We start from the raw sequence: 22,819 nt of genomic DNA, 5'->3' as shown, positions 1-22,819 counted from the left end.
AAGTTGAAAAAGGTCCTTTCTTCCAGGGCTGAACACAGACCCAAAAACTAGTTTTGAGCGTGTGTCCAAAGTTGAAAAAGGTCCTTTCTTCCAAGACTGAACACAGACCCAAAAACTAGTTTTGAGCGTGTGTCCAAAGTTGAAAAAGGTCCTTTCTTCCAAGACTGAACACAGACCCAAAACTAGTTTTGAGCGTGTGTCCAAAGTTGAAAAAGGTCCTTTCTTCCAAGACTGAACACAGACCCAAAAACTAGTTTTGAGCGTGTGTCCAAAGTTGAAAAAGGTCCTTTCTTCCAAGACTGAACACAGACCCAAAAACTAGTTTTGAGCGTGTGTCCAAAGTTGAAAAAGGTCCTTTCTTCCAAGACTGAACACAGACCCAAAAACTAGTTTTGAGCGTGTGTCCAAAGTTGAAAAAGGTCCTTTCTTCCAAGACTGAACACAGACCCAAAAACTAGTTTTGAGCGTGTGTCCAAAGTTGAAAAAGGTCCTTTCTTCCAGGGCTGAACACAGACCCAAAAACTAGTTTTGAGCGTGTGTCCAAAGTTGAAAAAGGTCCTTTCTTCCAAGACTGAACACAGACCCAAAAACTAGTTTTGAGCGTGTGTCCAAAGTTGAAAAAGGTCCTTTCTTCCAAGACTGAACACAGACCCAAAACTAGTTTTGAGCGTGTGTCCAAAGTTGAAAAAGGTCCTTTCTTCCAAGACTGAACACAGACCCAAAAACTAGTTTTGAGCGTGTGTCCAAAGTTGAAAAAGGTCCTTTCTTCCAGGGCTGAACACAGACCCAAAACTAGTTTTGAGCGTGTGTCCAAAGTTGAAAAAGGTCCTTTCTTCCAAGACTGAACACAGACCCAAAAAAACTAGTTTTGAGCGTGTGTCCAAAGTTGAAAAAGGTCCTTTCTTCCAAGACTGAACACAGACCCAAAACTAGTTTTGAGCGTGTGTCCAAAGTTGAAAAAGGTCCTTTCTTTTCCAAGACTGAACACAGACCCAAAAACTAGTTTTGAGCGTGTGTCCAAAGTTGAAAAAGGTCCTTTCTTCCAAGACTGAACACAGACCCAAAAACTAGTTTTGAGCGTGTGTCCAAAGTTGAAAAAGGTCCTTTCTTCCAAGACTGAACACAGACCCAAAAACTAGTTTTGAGCGTGTGTCCAAAGTTGAAAAAGGTCCTTTCTTCCAAGACTGAACACAGACCCAAAAACTAGTTTTGAGCGTGTGTCCAAAGTTGAAAAAGGTCCTTTCTTCCAAGACTGAACACAGACCCAAAAACTAGTTTTGAGCGTGTGTCCAAAGTTGAAAAAGGTCCTTTCTTCCAAGACTGAACACAGACCCAAAAACTAGTTTTGAGCGTGTGTCCAAAGTTGAAAAAGGTCCTTTCTTCCAAGACTGAACACAGACCCAAAACTAGTTTTGAGCGTGTGTCTAAAGTTGAAAAAGGTCCTTTCTTCCAAGACTGAACACAGACCCAAAAACTAGTTTTGAGCGTGTGTCCAAAGTTGAAAAAGGTCCTTTCTTCCAAGACTGAACACAGACCCAAAAACTAGTTTTGAGCGTGTGTCCAAAGTTGAAAAAGGTCCTTTCTTCCAGGGCTGAACACAGACCCAAAAACTAGTTTTGAGCGTGTGTCCAAAGTTGAAAAAGGTCCTTTCTTCCAAGACTGAACACAGACCCAAAAACTAGTTTTGAGCGTGTGTCCAAAGTTGAAAAAGGTCCTTTCTTCCAAGACTGAACACAGACCCAAAACTAGTTTTGAGCGTGTGTCCAAAGTTGAAAAAGGTCCTTTTCTTCCAAGACTGAACACAGACCCAAAAACTAGTTTTGAGCGTGTGTCCAAAGTTGAAAAAGGTCCTTTCTTCCAAGACTGAACACAGACCCAAAACTAGTTTTGAGCGTGTGTCCAAAGTTGAAAAAGGTCCTTTCTTCCAAGACTGAACACAGACCCAAAAACTAGTTTTGAGCATGTGTCCAAAGTTGAAAAAGGTCCTTTCTTCCAAGACTGAACACAGACCCAAAAACTAGATTTGAGCGTGTGTCCAAAGTTGAAAAAGGTCCTTTCTTCCAAGACTGAACACAGACCCAAAAAACTAGTTTTGAGCGTGTGTCCAAAGTTGAAAAAGGTCCTTTCTTCCAAGACTGAACACAGACCCAAAAACTAGTTTTGAGCGTGTGTCCAAAGTTGAAAAAGGTCCTTTCTTCCAAGACTGAACACAGACCCAAAAACTAGTTTTGAGCGTGTGTCCAAAGTTGAAAAAGGTCCTTTCTTCCAAGACTGAACACAGACCCAAAACTAGTTTTGAGCGTGTGTCCAAAGTTGAAAAAGGTCCTTTCTTCCAAGACTGAACACAGACCCAAAAACTAGTTTTGAGCGTGTGTCCAAAGTTGAAAAAGGTCCTTTCTTCCAAGACTGAACACAGACCCAAAAACTAGATTTGAGCGTGTGTCCAAAGTTGAAAAAGGTCCTTTCTTCCAAGACTGAACACAGACCCAAAAACTAGTTTTGAGCGTGTGTCCAAAGTTGAAAAAGGTCCTTTCTTCCAAGACTGAACACAGACCCAAAAACTAGTTTTGAGCGTGTGTCCAAAGTTGAAAAAGGTCCTTTCTTCCAAGACTGAACACAGACCTTCCAAGACTGAACACAGACCCATAAACTAGTTTTGAGCGTGTGTCCAAAGTTGAAAAAGGTCCTTTCTTCCAAGACTGAACACAGACCCAAAAACTAGTTTTGAGCGTGTGTCCAAAGTTGAAAAAGGTCCTTTCTTCCAAGACTGAACACAGACCCAAAAACTAGTTTTGAGCGTGTGTCCAAAGTTGAAAAAGGTCCTTTCTTCCAAGACTGAACACAGACCCAAAAACTAGTTTTGAGCGTGTGTCCATAGTTGAAAAAGGTCCTTTCTTCCAGGGCTGAACACAGACTCAAAAAACTAGTTTTGAGCAGGTGTCCAGAGTTGAAGAAGGACACTCCGACACTACTGAAGGTGTTAAATATTCATACATCCAGCTGGGTAAATTATCTTTCAAATTTCTTCAAACTACGGGAAACGCTTTTCCTTGATTATTTACTTATATTTCTTTATTCATTTATTTCCAGAGAGTTAAAACGACTGGAGAGCCTTTCCAGGTCGCCCCTGTACAGCCACCTGAGCGAGAGTGTCTGTGGAGCAACTGTCATTCGAGCGTATGGCGACCAACAGAGATTTGCCGACGTTTTCCTGCATCGACTCGACACCCACGTCCTAGCCTTCACATTGCTGCATGCTGGAAACAGGTGGCTTGGTATCAGCCTGGTGAGTGTACCTGTCGTTGTTATCATTTGTTCCTCCTCTCCTGTCATGAAGAGGTAAAGAACAGTCTCATCCTCGGAGGCTTACTTGGGGAAAATACTTGATAACTATGAAATACCAAGATACTGTATTACGCCATTGCAGTTAATAAGAGTTTATTAAAGCATAATACAGAATGCCCTAAGGTCTACTGTCATTAACACAGAATGTCTTCAGGTCTATTGTCATTAATACAGAATGCCTCCAGGTCTATTGTCATTATTACAGAATGCCTTCAGGTCTACTGTCATTAATACAGAATGCCTTCAGATCTACTGTCATTAATATTGAATGCCTTCAGGTCTGCTGTCATTAATACAGAATGCCTTCAGGTCTACTGTCATTAATACAGAATGCCTTCAGGTCTGCTGTCATAAAGAAGTAAAGAACATTCTCATCCTTGCAAGTTTACTTGAGGAAAATTCTTAACAATTATGTAGTACCAAGATAATACATCACTGCAGGTAAACAATATGCTATTAAAGCATAAAGCAGAATGCCCCTGGTCTGGATCTATCTCAAACTTTAACAAAGGCTTCGTTAACTCATAGTAAACTCCTCCATAAAATTTTATAAGAATCCATTACAGACTTTTAGTATAATCTTTTTACATAGACAGGAAAACAAACACACCTTCTTCAATCTCATTTCTCCTTCTGCAGGATTACATCGGCGGCATCATTGTCTTCTTGGCCACGCTGGCGTCACTCTTGTGGTCGACTGTCTTTGGGGACCTGAGCCCTGCCAAAGTGGGGTTAGCAATTAGCTACACGCTTCTGGTGCCTGTCTACCTGAATTGGGTTGTGAGGTTCCTGGCGGACACAGAAATGTGCCTCAATGCTGTCGAGAGAGTTCACCAGTATACAACCCTCGGGACGGAGGAGAGTCCTTACACTAAGCGTCGCCATCGATGTAAGGACTATAATTAGCGTGCGCTCGATTTCTTCACACATTTTGGATACACTTGTCACTACAAAGCCTGAGATCCAAATGGAAGCATATAAAGTAATTCTCACATCTGTGGCAGGAATCAAACCAACATCCAGAGTATCAGTACAAGGTCACATTACCTGCCTGACCATAAGCTCATGGTCAGGTGGATGACGTGACCTCGCCTGATATTCAGGATGCTGGTGTGAATCCTGCCACGACCGTCAGAATTGATTCATATTCTTCCATTTGGATCTTAGGGTTTGTAGTGACAAGTGTATCCAAAAAGTGTGAAGAAATCGAGACGCTAAGAGGGCATTGCAGTTATTACAATCACATTATGTATTGTAAGTTTATTGCTCATAGCAAATGAAAATGAGAATTTGATGAAATCCCGCTGCCAACTTTGGCTCAAAAATTTTCATTTCCATTTCCAGCGCTCTCTCCTGCCAACAACCAACATTCCAGTGGCATCAGCTCCATCAGCTACCGTTCGACGAGGTCCGCCTCGTATTCCACGCTGAAAACTTTCACTCTTCCTCAAGGGTGGCCTCTGGAGGGGAAGGTCGACTTCCAGAACGTGACCTTGACCTATGACAGGACACTTGAGCCCGTCCTGACCGAACTCAACTTCTCAATCCGATCGGGGGAGAAGGTAATGCAGCCTAATATCTCATAACTTTTTTTTTTTCAGCACAGGTGCAAAAACCTGCAGTTCTCTCTATGATTTTCCTTTGAATGTCTATAGGATTGTTTGTCATTTCCTACATTTTTCTCATTCAGGTGATAAATAATCATTTACCCTTTCACCAGAATGCATACTCAGTAGAAAGTTTATCAGCATTTATGTATTATAATTTGCTGTGGTGCTTAAAGCCTGACGCCTGGAGTCCTATGATTTACTGAAGTTTCATAATTTTGTACACGAAAAATTTTAATTTCTTTTTTATATAGTTTTATTTCATATAAAGAGGTTCTGTAACCTATAATTATCATATTGTCTGGTTCATTGTGCTATGAAGCAACAGAAATCATTTAATCTGTTTCCTTAAAACAGAATGTGATGTAGTCATATACTTCACTTATCCCTATTCTTCGGTCTGTTGGAAAAACTTCAGATATATCAGATTTATCAGTTATTGTAAACTGATCATTATGAAGAACATTCTCTTGAATTTGTTACGCCATTTTTTTATGACATGACCTGACTGTTGTGACTATTCGAATACATAAATCATTCAAGTTCACCCACAGGTGCCGACCATTGTAACTATACTTTGCTAAGACACAGAACAATTTATTTAAGCCGCATAACTTGACCTGTCTAGTAATGATTTGCTAGGACATACAGAGTACAGCGTCCACCCTTCGAACCTGACCATCATAGCTAAATTTTGCCAGAGCATTGAAGTCCACCTTCATGACCAGACCACCTCACAGAGCATTGAATTCCACCTTCATGACCAGACCACCTCACAGAGCACTGAATTCCACCTTCATGACCAGACCACCTCATAGAGCACTGAATTCCACCTTCATGACCAGACCACCTCACAGAGCACTGAATTCCACCTTCATGACCAGACCACCTATTTCCAAACAGGTTGGTCTGTGTGGCCGCACAGGGAGTGGGAAAAGCTCGCTTATCTTGAGCCTGTATCGCTTGGTTGAGTGTCTAAGAGGGAGGATTCTCATCGACGGAACAGACACCCAGCACGTTCCCCTGGCGACGCTTCGGGGATCCATCTCCGTCATACCACAGGACACCCATCTGTTCTGTGGGACTGTGAGGTGAGGGAATTGGTTATGCCGCCCTTCCTCTTAACGATTAGGACGTTGTAATGCAGCAACATCATTTGTAATCCCATTTACTAGATGAACCATATCTTTTGAAATACTTTTCTTTCAGTATACAGCATTATTTTCAGATGGTATAGGTTTTAAATTGAACGAGATTCGGTTTCTTCTTCATATTCGTGTAATCAATAAACGAAGAGAAAATCTTAAGATAATGAAATATCATAATTTTGCGCTGATCTTCCTTTACCGCCCGAGGTTTATCATTACATTTGACCATGATACTACGCCCGAATTTTTGTGAATGAAGTTATTGCTGTTCTCATCAGTAATACTAATATTACTGAACCGGTTTTCCAGATTCAACTTAGATCCACAAGAGCAGCATCCAGATGAACACCTCTGGCAAGCCCTGGAAACGGCGCAGCTTAAGACACTCATTTCCTCTATGCCTAATGGGCTAAGTAAGTTGAATCTCAAGTCATCTAATTCTATCCGTCTCAAAATCCAAACTGAACAGAGGGAAGTAGGTTCTGTTTCTCTCCGACGGTATCAGCGTCCAAAGGCGTAGCCAGGAGTTCTCTTGGGGGTGGGCGTGGATAGGGGGGGTTAGTGGCAAATAATCAGTGCTGATCTTAACTGAAATGAAAAAGATACGCTCACTGAAGCCGTCTATATCAAAGTGAAGGATTAACCGCGCGTCTATTGCTCTCAGGTTACAATCATTACGTTCAGGGGAAAATGAATCAACCACAAGTTAATTTCAAGTTGAAAAATTCATGGCATATATACATATATATATACATATACATATATATATATATATATATATATATATATATATATATATATATATATATATATATATATATATATATATATATATATATATATATGGAACGTCAATAAAATTGGGAGTGAAAAACAAAACAGATGACTGCTGTTGTTGCTCACGCCTGAGAGTCACACAGGTGACAGAAGTTTAGAGCGTTACCTCGTGACGTCAGTGCATAAAATGGAAACCAACCCAAGAAGGCGTGTCTTTTGAAAATCCTTTCAAAAATCCTTTAAAAAATCCTTGTTAAACTGTTGTTTTGTCGAGTAGATTTTTGCTTCAAGAAAGGCTATATCTACTAAGATGTTGATGGACATTTGAAAACTGTACCGACGATGTCTTTGACCTCCGGTGTTGCGACACCAGTTAAATAAAACAATCACTCCCTAAAAGTCAAGATTAAACCCTGAGCCCTTGTTCTGTTACCAGCGACTGTCTGAAGAAAGCCTAGGGCCTGAAGATGGTTGAACTAAGACTATTTCCTCAGCTGTCCCCTGAATCTTCCCATAGTTTGTGAAGTCTGAGTTACTGCGTTGTGTACATTTATGAAAATTACCAATCTTATAGTAATGTACATAAATTATTATTAGTTTTACAGGATCTTTCCTAGATAGTGACCCCCAAGGGTTTTGACCCGGTATGTATTCACCTTTGTGGCGTGTTTAGTACAAGCCCGTTGGGGATGACCGTAAAAACAAACAAAAAACTATAAATATCATAAAGATAATGACCCCCAAGAAATATCAGTCCTAGATAACGACCCTCGAAAACCCTTGGGGTCACTATCTAGGAAAGATCCGTTTTACAATATCTGTATAAATAATCCCCACTCTTCCACCATCAGACAGCGAAGTAGCCGAAGGAGGCACTAATTTCAGCGCGGGGCAAAGGCAGCTCTTCTGCGTCGCGAGGGCAATCCTGCGAAGGTCGTCGCTCCTCGTCCTCGACGAGGCCACCTCTGCCCTCGATGCCAACACAGAGAGGGCCCTCCACCATGCCCTTGACACTTCCTTCTCTCGGGCGACCGTTATCACGATTGCTGTAAGTTTCCTCTCGTCTTGCATTGTCTCAACTCTACTGGCAATCTCGTTTCTTGCATTGTCTCAACTCTCACTGGCAATTTCATTTCTCTCGTCTGAGGTGTCTCTGTAGTGTCGTCAAGTGGTGCACTGTATGCATTGCTAATGGGTGTCTGCAGTGTCCCTTCGGCCCCAAGCTGCATCTACTTTTTATCCAACACTTTCAGGGCAAAGTTTACTCACTTTAATGAATTATGATTATGTTAACAACAATTGATATTTCCTCTTTTTTCCAGCACGGGGTGAACAGCCTCCTGGAATACCCGCGAGTTCTCGTCTTAGAAAACGGGAAACTTGTCGAAGACGGTGACCCGAAGGAACTATCTAAGAAAGAAAACGGAGCCTTTGCCAAACTTCTCAAAGCAGCTAATGAGCCAACGAAACCTTGAGAATAACACTGCCTGGGAAGTGTGTTTCCTATGTCTGGAAGCTGAATGCTCGTCCCATAATGAACATTACGCTTTACGTCTCTGTGAATTACGTTTTCTGCCAAAAAATCACGTTTCACGATGTTGTTGGGACTTTCTAAGCTCGTGGAATTGTGTACACGAAGTGAGTCACATTCTTACTCCGAAAATTTCCTTGAAACAAATAATGACAGTGGTACAATAATCTTAATAGTGCTTAAATTATACCTGACTAATGTTTGGTGCTGATAAATTACTGACAACTGAACGTAATACAAAAAGTATTTACAGCGTCAATGGATTATAATAAGGCAGTGCCTTAGTGAAGACAATTCGATTGAAGGACACACCCCGTGAAGTTTGCGCTGTATTTGTAAATATGTAAATAATATATAAAGAGTTGTATATATGGTTACTGTATTTGTTTTTCAAACATTACAAATTCCTAGCTGTTTAACACGATCAGCTTTTAAACTGTGATCTTACTGTTCAAAACATTAGGGCATTACTGTAATATTTCAGAAGTTTCTAAATGTTTCTGACAAACTGTGCTCTGGGGACATCACTTGTTGTTGTTGATACCATCGCGCCAGGTACACTTTGTTTTCTTTTGATAATTCAATAAAAGGAAGACTCGAGAAACAAGTGGTATGCTTTCGCACCTACGTCCTCTTGTCATTGAGCCAAAACAGGTATTGATTTTCAAACTCTCCGAAGTTCCAAAAGTAAACGGAATGAAAAATACCAGCCGATACTGGCAGGAGACATGGAAAAGCAACCTCATAGGAAGCCTAATACACTGGTCGCTGGCTGCCTCCTGGCGGTGGATTAAGTTGGGCAGAGCGAAGTGACCTGAAGAACTCTAGTACCAATGCCAGTGGATCACAGCGAGTGAGCTCATCATTCTATGAATAGTCCACTCTCTCTCTCTCTCTCTCTCTCTCTCTCTCTCTCTCTCTCTCTCTCTCTCTCTCTCTCTCTCTGTTAGAAGCATATCTCATTAAAATGATCATGGATGAATGCTTCCTCGGCAATAGGGCCTAACTAACTAATCGCTAAGCCAAGTCCTCACCCACCCCCTCCCCCAAACCATCCCAGCCCACCTCACCGATCGCGCGAAAAACAGGCGTCATAAGAAAGTAATTTCGACTTGTTTAAAGTGAAATTGTTCTTTAAAACGAACAAAACAATAAAAAATACCTGTCGAATCAAGAGGCATAGGCCTAAAGTTAGGTCAGATTCTATTCCCTGTAGTTACCATTCTTTAAGGGTTATTTTTCTCTTTGGCGTTGTGATACGACCATTTTTAAAATAGAGAATTTTTTGTATACCAGGAATCAAGTTGTACTTACAATGAGGTTTAAATGATATAGCATCTCTCCAGATGAGTAGTTTGGTGGGTATACTGTAGGTTTAGCCTAAGCCACAAAACTTAATATTCTTGCCTTTACCAATCTATGGGCCACATCGTTTGGCTGAAACGTAAATTGGACCAGGACTTGTTGATCTGTTACACATAAAAATAAAACTATTTTTTTTAATCGAATAACATTAGTTGTTTGCTAACGTTTGTTTACGTCGTCCTGAAATACTCTCACTGAGTGACATACCGAAATTCGGTCCTGGCCGTTGCGGCCGGAGGTCATTTAGGCCGTAACATCCAAAACAACGTAAAACGTTATGTTTATGGTATTTACCGTCATTATTTTGTTTTACGTACATCCCCAAGAGGCTGTTACTAAACACGGCGCCGGTTTTGCACGTAAACGTGCTTACGGCCCAAATGACTTACGGCCTAGACCCGAACTCTCGAAATTTTATTGAGAAACCATGTTTGATTAAATACATTTTAACACTAACGCTGCCTTTACATGTCTAAAACTGAAAAATTGATGGCACAGACAATATCCTACAAGCCTACCTGCTGCAAAAAATTCTTAATGACTGACAAAATACAACGGATGTTCTTACGCATCCCCGTAACATGTTTAAAAGACGAGCCTCGTTGACAAAACCAGTGAACTATACTGTAGGCCTACACACAACTAAGCATTTTTAATAACGAACAAGATTTTTTTTTACACGATTATGAGGCATATATATGGGTAATGATGTTCTGGATTCAAAACCGAAATCGCCACTGCATTTATGCTCTAAATATATTGAAAATATAAGACATGTGACAGAGGAAGCGTAGCTTCCCAGGGCTAAAAAGACATTTTCCTGACTAGGATAAAATCGTTGGTAAATCAAGCCCAATTTGCTTACCTGTGAAATGTTACTCCATTTTCTCCTGAAGGATTCCTGGGCCCGTTCCTGCAAGTGTAAGCTGTAAAACGCACTTCTATGAAGAAAATGAACGAAAAAAACACAAGCAAGACAGACCAGGGACCTATTCAATCTCCGTTGTTCCCGGGCTCTGCCGCTGCAAGCAGCGCCGCCCTGGTGGCGGTGCACCAAACTACGCTGAACTAACATTCAGAATACCTGAATCGAGATTTCCTTCTTAATTCACTCTTTGAATCTTGGTATGATCGAGTCAGCTAGTAGAGAGTCTCAAAGTAGTAATAAATTAAATAACATTGTTGAGTAATTTTTTATGGCAAAATATTGAATTTTCGTTTCGGCCTACCTCAGCTCAACTTCTTGATCAGCTATTTCAAACTTTACATACCATACGTTACGTTGCAACCATTCAGCGCTGAGATGACGACAGCACCATTATCCTTCTTCATTTACCAATACGTCTTTAGGGAAGATGCTTCAAAACCCAAGACCTGCCCTTTGCTCTCAAATGTCACTTGTATCCTCCATTCGTTAAAGGAACTAGTGGCGGCGATAAATTGGGCGGGAACCGCAGGTACTGCTGATAATGGCTCAGTGCTCGTCCCCGAAAGGGTGAAGGAGTATGAGAAAAACATATTATATATATATATATATATATATATATATATATATATATATATATATATATATATATATATATATATATATATATATATATATATATCTGTATATATATTTCTGTCATCACTACCCTCGCTGTAATTGTTTCTTCAGGCCATTGCGGGTGACCTAGACCAACCTTAAGGATTGATTTAAGCCTTCACAAAATATGACAGAGCCAAATGAATGACACACTCAAATGTCGCCATTTGTCACAGCCGAAACAGAGTTATGAGAAGTCAATAAGACAATGAAGTCTCCCTGCCTAGTGCTTTTACTCATTCAAGTTGTAAACCGAGTCCCGTTAGACTGATAAGTATCGACGAATTACTGTTGTAATATTTTGGCAGTTATCCTCTTTGCCTGAATTCTACTTGCTTATACCTCTGTTGTTCACTTGCGTTTATAATTATGAGGTTCCTATTTGTTCAGCTTTAGTTATGTGTTCATTTCCAACATTCGATTAGGCTCATTCATATTAGATTTGTGTTTAGCAAATGGGAATCCTGTTTTTCGGTGAAGTAAGACTTTATTTTCCAAATAATAATAATAATAATAATAATAATAATAATAATAATAATAATAATAATAATAAAGATATGTTTGTTTGTTAGTCAATGGATGCATTTTGCAGACCACCTAGGCCTAGGTCTTACAAAACTCTAACAATGTTTTTCGGCTGTCGAATTTCTCTCCGGGCTGTCTGGCGTCTCCAAGGACCCAAACTGAAGACAGATGATGAGGTACGTGATGACAGCATGACCTACCTGCGGAAGGAATCAAATTTTAGTTTATATATATATATATAGCTGGTCCTCAACTTAAGTGGAGTTTGGTTCCACAACCTGAACATGGGTCTAAAATTGTGAAGCTCCAAATCTCTTATATGAAATGCCACAATGTACATACTCTCCTGGGTATTCCCACAAATGTATGCATAAAACCTCTGTACATCATCTTTAAATTTATTTTGTTACTTAAACCAAAGTAAATGCTATATAAATATGATTACTGTTGTTAGTATGTTATGTTTAAGGAATACCTAAGGTAAACAAGTATAAACATTAACACACCCTGTACTGAAGCAGATGACCACTGGGAATCTTGTTTTATTCAAGACTTTTGGATTGCTTTTATTTATGAATACATTAATAACCTGAAAGAGAACTTGTAAGTATAAAGAATTAGAGTACAGAATACTGATAACCAGAGAGCACCGTGTTCCTTGGAAGCTTGAATTTCAAGTCAATGGCCCCTGTGGGCTTGTTCCTTACGGGTAGGGTTCACCATCTCTGAATAATAATGATAAAAAGTATATGCAATCTCTCTCTCTCTCTCTCTCTCTCTCTCTCTCTCTCTCTCTCTCTCTCTCTCTCTCTCTCTCACGCAGAGTAGACTTTTAAATCACTTGAATCGTGTGGATACAGTGCCATGCTTTGCAATATGATTAATTCATATTCACATTTTTCTGGTTTGCAATTTGCATGAGCCTAACACACACAAGTTGAGGCCTGACTGTACATGCTGTCTACACTCACTGGCTATACTTACTGTAATAAGAACGTGTCTGTCTAGTACAAAGAGACGGCAGACGTCAAAGGAGGGACTGGCCATTAATGCCTTTTCCACTCTCTGTAGATAGGCCTAAAAAAGTAAATAGGATAACTATTTATTTATTTTGAGATATTTAGTAAAACGATGCGTATGAATCAATAAAGTATTTAACTAATCTGTTTTCTGAATAAATGAATTCGTGAATAATTAATTAGTGGAATTAAGTAATGAGAAATATAATCGAAGAAGTGTTTAAATAGTCTATATATAATTATAATACGCCAATTTCTTAATTATTTAAGTACATAATCCGAATAGATAAAGTGATGGTATAATTTGGAAATATCAATTAACTGATAATAATAATTTCCAACCATGCTACAGCACAAATACTCTTTTTTTCTGCTCAAAAGTAAATGCCATATTCATAATTTTCTTCCTTACTTATAATAATAATAATAATAATAATAATAATAATAATAATAATAATAATAATAATAATAATAATAATAATAATAATAATGGACTCCCTAGAATTACCATAGACCAGTGTAAGGTATAGATACGTTTTATGAAGTACTAATAATTTCTCTTGAACAGAGTTGTTTTGGAGTATTATATAAGAATATTTACTCATTATGAACACCAATAACAAGAACAACAACAACAACAACGACAATAATAATAATAATAATAATAATAATAATAATAATAATAATAATAATAATAATAATAATAATAATAACAATAAGTGTTTCATACTTACCTTCTTAGCCTCGGAATATCTACGCATAGCAGCGATCCTGTTCAGTTCACGAAGGCATTCTTCCTTCTGCAGCAATAATAATAATAATAATAATAATAATAATAATAATAATAATAATAATAATAATAAAATGGATGTCTATTCTGTAAAATGAACTATAATAGTCTGTCTCAATTACTTTCTCAGTTTCTAACTATCTCTCACCTGGTCTCTCTTCCATTCCCTCTAGCCCTAACTGGCTGCCTGTGCGTAGACATACCCTATATAAACCAACTCCTCTCTCTTTCTGAAACCACTCCTGCTCCTCTCAGCTCTCTCTCTCTCTCTCTCTCTCTCTCTCTCCCTGCCCGTTTGTCCGTAGATATGCCTTATATACACCAACTTCTCTCTCTCTCTGTCTGAAACCACTCCTGCTCAGCTCTCATCTCTCTCTCTCTCTCTCTCTCTCTCTCTCTCTCTCTCTCTCTCTCTCTCTCTCTCTCTCTCTGCCTGCCCGCTTGTCCGAAGACATACCCTATATACACCAACTTCTCTCTCTCTCTCTCTCTGTCTGAAACCACTCCTGCTCCCCTCCCCTCTCTCTCTCTCCCTCTTTCTATCTCTCTCTCTCACCTTCCACCACAGAGGGTCAGCGAGACGGGTGATCTCAACGACGCACAGAATCTTCAGCGAGATGTAAGCACAGTAGTACAGATTTAACCCCTTGCTAGTCAGGTAGAGCATGGTCGTAGCGTTCACTGTGCTGGTCAGCAGGATCATAATGACCAGAGGACCAGCGTAGTCCGTTATCTCGAGGACCACCTCATCCAAGGACATCAAGTAGTTGGCCACCTGGTTGTGGCTCGGACTGGTGTCGGAAGCGCGCCGCGTGGGTTCTCCTGAAGAAGGGGTTAGACTCTTCTGTTGGGCAGTCTTGATGCGATTGTTGATTCGGGTGCTCTGGAAAGAAAGAGATTTGGTCAGAACATTTTGGGAACTGGTGCAACTACAAGTTCTCCACTGGATGGGTCGATATCGTACTCGCCTAGCATTCTCCTAGGCCCGCGTTCGATTCTCCGGCCGACCAGTGAAGGGTTAGAGGAATTTATTTCTGGTGATAGAAATTCATTTCTCGGTATAATGTGGTTCGTTGCTGGTTCTTAGCCACGTAAAATAAGTCTAATCCTTCGGGCTAGCCCTAGGAGAGCTGTTAATCAGCTCAGTGGTCTAGTTAAACTAAGGTATACTTAACTTTGGTACAAGTACAAATGGGAACTACAGGTAGATCAAATCTTTGGTTTATAAACTCAGTTGGTACAATCGCTGGGGCATTTATAAGAGATTCATATCCAGCAAGACTGAACAGGGGGAGATCATTGCCAGAATTCTCCTTTAACTGAGTATCAGACCCTCTGTACTAAGTCCGGTTACAGACAAGTTGCGGAAAACTTAACCCCCTCTTGTTTAATGGTATGACTGTAGATATAAATATACCCCTGTGTTTATACATACATACACATACACACATATATATATACATATATATACTGCATATATATATATACATATATATATATATATAACTGTTATTTAAAACTATGGCATAGTTTTCTCATAACTTACTAGAACATGCTTCGTTAGGGAAGTTACTAAGTCTTCAATTATGAGAGACTGGTCATATGGCATCACTTGAATTAAGTTCCTGCGGTCAGTAATCCGTCTCTCTTCTATTTCCTTCAGAGGAGATGACGAGACGCCTTCGAAACTGAGACACATGGCACCAACGGTGTCTTTACACTCGAGATATACAATTTTCAACAGAAAATACACGAGAAGAATCACAGCTACCACCATCAGTTCAAAGACCAGATCGCACGTCCCTCCAACCGATAAGTAAATAATATGGTCCTGAATCTGAAGCTTACTGAGTCTTTTAAAGGCATCGTAAGTCAGGTAGATGAGAGAGCTGGACGTTCCAGCTATATATATGAAAATGAAATAGTCCCTCCTTGTCAGAATGGAATCCCTGATGCTGACGCCGTTTCCCGCCAAAATGCGTAGGATTCCCGCCAACCTGTGGCTTCTAAGTACTATGTAAGGGAAGAAGACCGATAAAAGGCCGTAGGTTCCGTAGTTGAGTATGTACGCGCTGACTCTGGCTGTCATTCCTTTAATATTCCTTGGGGAATAGATGATGCTCGTGACAGAGCAACCTGTCATGACAGCCATCAGGGCCAAAGACCAGAAGGTGGCCGAGAGAGACCGTTTCACTTCCAGGTTTCCGAAGTTGTTGTTCTTCAAGGTGTAGGGATAACAACCCAGTACACGCAGCACATTCAGCAGAAAAGGAACTAGGCCTACGGAAAAACGATGCAGTTTCATGGTCGCTCTTTCCGTAGAATGTATTTCAGATTACAGAATCTATTCAAAAACGTTACTCCAACTTTTCAGGACTATCTCTTTATAAATTGTTCTTTCTAGTATGTTCTCAATAGTTATATTGCAGCATTAGTTTTTTTTATAAACCCACTGGATTGGCTAAACGTTTAATACTATAGAAACAATATTGACAAGCCGCAATCCTGTAGCGCCTAAAAGTCTGCCTGAATGGTAATCTGATTAATTGATGGCCTATAACATCTGCGACGATATGCGTCTAATCGTTAGACCTAAGTACAGTCAGGAGACACACTACCCAGTGACCTCCAGCGTCCGTACATAGCGACTGACAACCAGCTGCCGCTGGACGCGATAGAAAGCTTATAAAACGGCCTTGCGTAACAGAAAACAAACAGGAGGTAGATTATCAAAGAATGCCCGGCGAAAGCCTTAATTGAAGGCCGTCCAATAGCTCAGTCTTCACCTTGCATGCGGAATAATTAGTCATTGAGAGGAATCGAACTGGGTCGATCGCCTCATCCTACAGGATGGAGTGAAAGCTGTCATTAGTGGCGCGAAATTGCTCTCGTCTGGCATTGTTGGGGCAACAGGAATGTGTTAAATAACAAAAGGGAAGCGTGAAGGTCTTCAGAAAATAAACAGACGCATTTGACAGTTACTTGTTGCGGGGTAGCCTATTGATTTCCGTCGCTTGTCAAGAGGTTGTGAGCCATTTAGACTGAGATACAACCTTTTTAAGTCTACACTCAGCGGAGAGTTATTATTTCATAAATCATATAATTCTGTTCTCACATTTCCTCCTATTTTGACTTTCAGTAACTTTAATAAATTTTCGAAAACATTCCTTTAACAATGAAGCCCCGTCAAATTTCACTTTAAAATGGGTAACAATCCCGTCGTCATTATCACGTCTTTATCATTATCATCAATGTTAGCATACATTCTCATTCGAACATAGACTAACATACAAACTTTTGTAAAGAGGACAAGGAAAAACTCCTTTTATTCCATTACTGTAAAGTTAACAAAATTTCATTGGACTGTTTTATGTTACCAATCACTTCGAAAAGTAACCTCCACAACATAGATGAAGTCTTTATGAACCAATCGAGATGAGATGTTTATTTGTTTTCAGATAAACTACGGTATGGTTACTTACTCCTTAGTACTGTTTGGTATGTGTTTACAAGTCTATTACTTTTGAGTTCTTATTTCAATATTTTTGTTTCGAAGTGGCCAAGTACTTTACGCTCTGATTTCAATTTAATCTTATATTTGAATCTTGCGTTTTTTTAATGCAACTTTAAATTTTATTTTCTTGTGTTAGTGTTTAATGTATTTCATTTCTTTTAATAGTTAAGTTTTTTTAAAGGCCTAATGTAGGCAAAGATGGCTTCCCGAAAGCTTGGTTTACCTCGGCAATAAATCAGAAGTTCCTGCTATTTAATCAAAGTGCAGGTGGGTCTTCATGAAGCCCAAAATACACTAAGAGAATGTGAGACTAAACTAAAACAATTGACAAACAGTGTTAACATCTTACCAAAAGACGCTTCCTCCGGGGAAATGCAAAGCCATCACTCGTCGCAGGCGTACTGTGAGACGGCATGTGATTTGAATGCTCGACCTCCAACTCGCGACTTCCTCCCTCTTCCGTCGCCGCCTCGAGAGGGGAAGAATCGACACCAAAATTCTCACACATCGCATCGACAACGTTCTTGCTCTCGATATGTATGATCTTTAACAGATAATACACAAGAAGGACCACCACGACCACCATCACCTCGCTGACGAAGTCGCAAGTTGCTGAAGACGCATCGTAAATGACGAAATCCAAGTCAACGTACACGAACAGATCTACGATAGCGTTGTAAGTTAGGTACGTAAGGGCGCAGGACGTTCCGGCGATATAGATGAGTAAGAAATAGTCTCTTCTGGTCACGACGGGCCTCCAGACGCTGGCTCCGTTTCCCGCCAAACGGCGAAGACTCTCCGCCAACCTGTAGCTCCGGAGGACGATGTACGGGAAGAAGACCGAAAGCACGCTGTACGTTCCGTAGCTGAGTAAGTACGTGCTGACTCTGGCTGTCATTCCTTCGATGTCTCTCGGAGAGTAAACGATGCTCAGGGCGGAGAGAGCGGTCATTATTGTCATTAGAGCCAAGGACCACAAGGTGAAAAAGGTAGACCTCTTCACTTCCATGTGGCCATTGTTGTTTTTCCAGGTGTAGGGGAAACAACCAAGCACGCGAAACGCAAATAGTAGGCCGGGTACCATCGAAAACAAATGGCGTTTCATTTTTCATTTAGTTCTTAATGACAGTATCGAAAAGTTACTTTTTTTATTTTTTCTTATTATGTACGGCAGGAACAGTATTAAGCAGGCAGTGTTCCATTAGAATGTCAATTCAGTGTCAATTTCCCGAAGAATCTCTTAAGAGCATTATAATGTTGGTTTCAATGCTTACGTTCAGAAGCAAAAGTCTCTTCCAAAATGAAATAGTACTACTCTACATTGGACATGAAGTTACCCACCCTAGACCTATGTAGTCTTGAGACTCACGAAGTTTGAAGGTAACTAACCTTCTTGGACAAGATGTAGAGGGAGGCCATCTGAATGTGGATTGCCTAATGACAAACAGTCATATGATGAATTGTTAAAAGAGTCCTCTAACTGTCTCGCCTTGAAAGCTACAAGAATCAATGTGTAATTGCTTCCGCTAAATCGAGTTGTGGAAATGTCTGTTACTGCTGTATGTGAAGGAGTGATTAATAGCCATTCATGACTCTCAGTAGGGGATGCATTTAGAGGATACATTTTAGGGTGAGGAGGTGATAAATAGCTTTTAGAATAGATAGGTTAATTGGCCCATCGACTTAAATTTCTTTATTACATAAGCCAATAGGCCTAAGACCAGGCGCGTGAAGAGAAAAGGGTTATACTTACCACGCGAGTTCGTAGAAGGCCTGTAAGCTCTCATAGACTTTTGTTGTTTTCTGTCTTACACATTTATAGATTTAGCTGTAATATTTTCATTAATCAACTCAGTGAAAAGGTGAAAAATTGCTTTTGTCAGGTTGGAATAGACACCGGTTAGGCACATACGGAGTACCACTTTCTGAGCGGGAGGGGGGAAAAAATGCGTCAAACCGTTTAAAGGGTGAAATTTAAGTATCTCGGTTAATTGACAGTTATGTAACAATTAACATATATCAAGTGAGAAGGTGATTTGTAGTGTCATCATAACTGGGATAAATTTGCTATCCCATAAACATATCCACATAGGTTGTGACCCAACTCAGTTAAACTATTTTATTATTATTATTATTTGTTGTTGTCGTTATTTTTATTATTCAGAAGATAAACCGTAATCTTATGGAACAAACCCAGGGACCGTTGACCTGAAATTCAAACTTCCAAAGAATATGGTGTTCATTTGAAAGAAGTTACAGAGGATAATAGTAAATACAGAAAGACTACAAGGAACCGAACTCTCAGCTTCACTGAATAGGTCAACAGAGCCGCAATGGCTGTTTTTTCTTCTTCTTCCTCTCCAGGAAATCCGCCTAAATCCTCTCTCGTCATCCCAGAACCGACCGTTATGCAACGAACAGGAAAAATTCGACGGGAAATGCGCTGGCAAGTGACTCGCACCGACTGGAACCAGTTCCCGAGAGGTAATCTTATCGAGCGCCATTGCTTTCATAAAAGCCGGCGTTTGAAGTAGTGCGTCTCACAATCTGACTGACTCAGCTTCCGTCTGTACTGGGAAACATGCGCAGTAGTTTAACTTTTCGAGATCCCAGCCTCGAAAAAAAAACATGAAATTACAGGAGAAGAGGAACAAAAGAGGGTAACAGACATTAATTACAGAGTTTAGAAACCCTTTTTGGCCCCTGTAAGGAATAAAGGTTAGAATAAGTCAGGAAAAACTAAATTAGGAAGAAAATCCTATTCCCAAGCTTGTCACTGAGCCAAGTGCTCCTTTAGAGGATTACTGATTTCCGCACAATGTTATCCCAAACATAGGTTTTTCATATCTATCGGTGCTACCTACCCTTTCAGTCTTCAGCAAGTAATTTTTTGGGGATGAGGCTGCTAGCCATGCGCCCTGCACCCATTGAAGCTCAAGGCTGGCTTATTTACGGACAGGATCAGCCACGTGATCACCCATTCAAGCACTGGACAGGCTTAAAGATGCTTAACTTTGGTGTATAGAATCTTAATCCCCTTAAAAGAGTTTTTCTCTGTCTAGTGTCATTAAATACTTTATTTTTTAAGTAATAATAATAGTAGTAATAATGGTAATACTGAGTAAGCTAAGATGAAGGATATTATTATTATTATTATTATTATTATTATTATTATTATTATTATTATTTCACCTGTAATAATCGTAGTTACGAAGTTATACTATGACAATTCGAGATTGATATTTTTGTTTATTAATAATAATAATAATAATAATAATAATAATAATAATAATAATAATAATAATAATAATAATAATAACCTATGCTATTGTCAAAAGTAGTGTCTTAATGTCCTAAAGGATAGGCCTTAGGAAGAAAATAATTTATTAAGATTCCTTGGGAATAAGGACCACAATCATTCAATTCTATCCCAAATCGGGCTCCCCAAGTAGTAGCGAAAGAATAATTAAAAATTAAATGAAACAAATATATAAATAAATAGATAAATTAACTAATAAATAAACAGGTAGACAAGTAAATGAACAAATAAATAACATTTCTGAGGCTCTGTTTCCGCTTGCAAGGGATTATCCTGACTTTATTTTTTATACACAGAGCAAATCCGTTGTCCGGTACGTGAGCCTAAATTGAAGTGCTCTATCTTTGGGTTTTTCTCAGTTTTTAGCTTTCTGTAGAAGAAAACTTTTGTGCCGGCTTTGTCTGTCCTTCCGCACTTTATTCTGTCCGCACTTTTCTCTGTCAGCTCTTTTTCTGTCCGCCCTCAGATCTTAAAAACTACTGAGGCTAGAGGGCTGCAAGTTGGTTCCTTGATCATCCACCCTCCAATCATCAAACATACTAAATTGCAGCCCTCTAACCTTAGTAGTTTTTATTTGATTCAAGGTTAAATATAGCCATAACCTTGCTTCTGGCAACGATATAGGATAGGCCACCACCGGGCCAAGGTTAAAGTTTCATGGGCCGCGGCTCTTACAGCACTATACCGAGACCACCGAAAGATCGATCTATTTTCGGTGGCCTTGATTATACGCTGTAGCGGATGTACAGAAAACTCGATTGAGCCGAAGACGCTTCGGCGCATTTTTTACTTGTTTGATCAAGTGCACAACTCTTCCGTGAGCCAGGATAAAGAGAGATTCATCTCTCTCTCTCTCTCTCTCTCTCTCTCTCTCTCTCTCTCTCTCTCTCTCTCTCTCGTTCCCCAATGCGTAAAAGTGCCATGAATATTCGGTATGTGATGAATTAAATTCATTACAGCGTAGTACGATAAACAAAATCGTTTTGTAAAACGGAAAAATACGAGTTTTTAACGGAAATTTTGACCGAAAAAAATTCAAGAAAAGACTATATATTTATATATATATATATATATTATATATTTATATACATACATAAATGTACATGTATATGTGTATAAACATATATACATGTGTATATTCATATATATACACATATACACACAATCTACACGCCTTTCCTCATCGGAATGTGTGGATCTAGAGGATACTGCCTTTAAAATTTTCAGGTTGTATTTGTTAATCCCCTGCCCAGTTCTCCCAAGGCCAAGACCCACAAAAGTCTATCATCTACCAGGTACATGGTTCATTGTTACACACACACACGCACATATTTATATATATATATATATATATATATATATATATATATATATATATATATATATATATGTATGTATATATATATATATATTAAATGTCTCAATGGTAAGTTAAACATTACCTCAGGCCATGCATTTTGTCCATTATATATATATATATATATATATATATATATATATATATATATATATATATATATATATATATATATATATATATATATATATATATTTATGTATATATGTATATATTATAGATACAGTATATAATTATATATATATGTGTATATATATACATATATACTGTATATATATATATATATATATATATATATATATATATATATATATATATATATATATATATATATATATATGCTATAAACATTAAGCTACAAATGTCGTTCAATATCCAATTCGCTATGTCCGGAATATCACCGCAGGGGAATTATATTGTAAGTGATAAATGGTTTGGTACCCCAAATCATTTATCACTTGTAATTCCCCTTCGGTGACATTCCCGAAGTAGCGCGAATTGGATATTAAACGACATTTGTAGCTTAACGTTTGCATATAAAATGTCACGGTGTTGTGATAGAAAATTCATATGTATATATATATATATATATATATATATATATATATATATATATATATATATATATATATATATATATATATATATATATACATTATATAAATATATGTACATATATCTATATGTGTTTATCATATATATATATACACACATACAGAGAGAGAGAGCTATGAATAACGAATACGTAATTTGTGCCGAGGCATTGTAACACCGATCACTTATCGTCCAAGGAAAATAAAAAAAAAAACTATCGCACGCTTTCTCCAAGTAGTGCCGCCGCAAGAATAATCTAATCTGACGCGTCGTCACGTTGTGCTTTCATCAAAGCGGCACTTCGAGTGTTGGTTCTAATTTCGGATGTCCTCGAGTGCTTGTT

General features: G+C 38.9%; 3 protein-coding genes and 1 long non-coding RNA gene across 6 annotated transcripts in view; 2 read left to right on the top strand and 2 right to left on the bottom strand.

Annotated features, from left to right (window-relative positions):
* The window catches only part of LOC136834833 (ATP-binding cassette sub-family C member 9-like), a 101,358-nt gene extending 92,346 nt beyond the window's left edge, over positions 1 to 9,012 (top strand). For both annotated transcript variants that reach the window (XM_067097610.1, XM_067097609.1), the window contains 7 exons: positions 3,091 to 3,286; positions 3,985 to 4,234; positions 4,690 to 4,907; positions 5,856 to 6,043; positions 6,410 to 6,513; positions 7,729 to 7,925; positions 8,200 to 9,012. In XM_067097610.1, coding sequence (XP_066953711.1) covers positions 3,091 to 3,286; positions 3,985 to 4,234; positions 4,690 to 4,907; positions 5,856 to 6,043; positions 6,410 to 6,513; positions 7,729 to 7,925; positions 8,200 to 8,352 — 1,306 coding nt within the window. In that variant the 3' untranslated portion in view covers positions 8,353 to 9,012. The remainder of the gene's footprint in view (positions 1 to 3,090; positions 3,287 to 3,984; positions 4,235 to 4,689; positions 4,908 to 5,855; positions 6,044 to 6,409; positions 6,514 to 7,728; positions 7,926 to 8,199) is intronic.
* LOC136834834 (uncharacterized) overlaps positions 1 to 10,854 on the bottom strand; it is a 122,001-nt gene extending 111,147 nt beyond the window's left edge. Inside the window, exon 1 of the long non-coding RNA XR_010851896.1 lies at positions 10,639 to 10,854. This is a non-coding gene — a long non-coding RNA (uncharacterized lncRNA). The remainder of the gene's footprint in view (positions 1 to 10,638) is intronic.
* Positions 10,855 to 12,358: 1,504 nt separating this feature from the next.
* Positions 12,359 to 18,420, bottom strand: LOC136834596 (uncharacterized). The gene is made up of 3 exons (XM_067097176.1): positions 17,556 to 18,420; positions 14,249 to 14,575; positions 12,359 to 12,472 (listed from the first exon to the last, which is right to left on the bottom strand). Exons 1-3 carry the CDS (start codon positions 18,309 to 18,311, stop codon positions 12,359 to 12,361), a joined length of 1,197 nt encoding a protein of 398 aa, XP_066953277.1. The 5' UTR covers positions 18,312 to 18,420.
* The window catches only part of LOC136834825 (nose resistant to fluoxetine protein 6-like), a 32,773-nt gene continuing 27,819 nt past the window's right edge, over positions 17,866 to 22,819 (top strand). Inside the window, exon 1 of one of the 2 annotated variants that reach the window (XM_067097586.1) lies at positions 17,866 to 18,080. The gene's annotated coding sequence lies outside the window, so the exon portion shown is untranslated. The remainder of the gene's footprint in view (positions 18,081 to 22,819) is intronic. The other variant, XM_067097584.1, reaches the window with a different exon arrangement.

Source organism: Macrobrachium rosenbergii, chromosome 54 (genome assembly GCF_040412425.1).
Source record: "Macrobrachium rosenbergii isolate ZJJX-2024 chromosome 54, ASM4041242v1, whole genome shotgun sequence".
NCBI lineage: Eukaryota > Metazoa > Arthropoda > Malacostraca > Decapoda > Palaemonidae > Macrobrachium > Macrobrachium rosenbergii.
The sequence above is the reverse complement of the archived record's forward strand: the minus strand, read 5'-3'. Positions and strand labels throughout refer to the sequence as shown.

Excerpts from the sequence above, each read along its gene's own strand:
- LOC136834596 (XM_067097176.1), bottom strand. The coding sequence starts at position 18,311 with ATGAAACGCCATTTGTTTTCGATGGTACCCGGCCTACTATTTGCGTTT. Across the intron at positions 14,576-17,555 it reads CCCGGAGGAAGCGTCTTTTG|AGCACCCGAATCAACAATCG; the intron begins GTAAGATGTTAA and ends CTTTCTTTCCAG. Across the intron at positions 12,473-14,248 it reads CTGACCCTCTGTGGTGGAAG|GTTATTAATGTATTCATAAA; the intron begins GTGAGAGAGAGA and ends GTTCTCTTTCAG.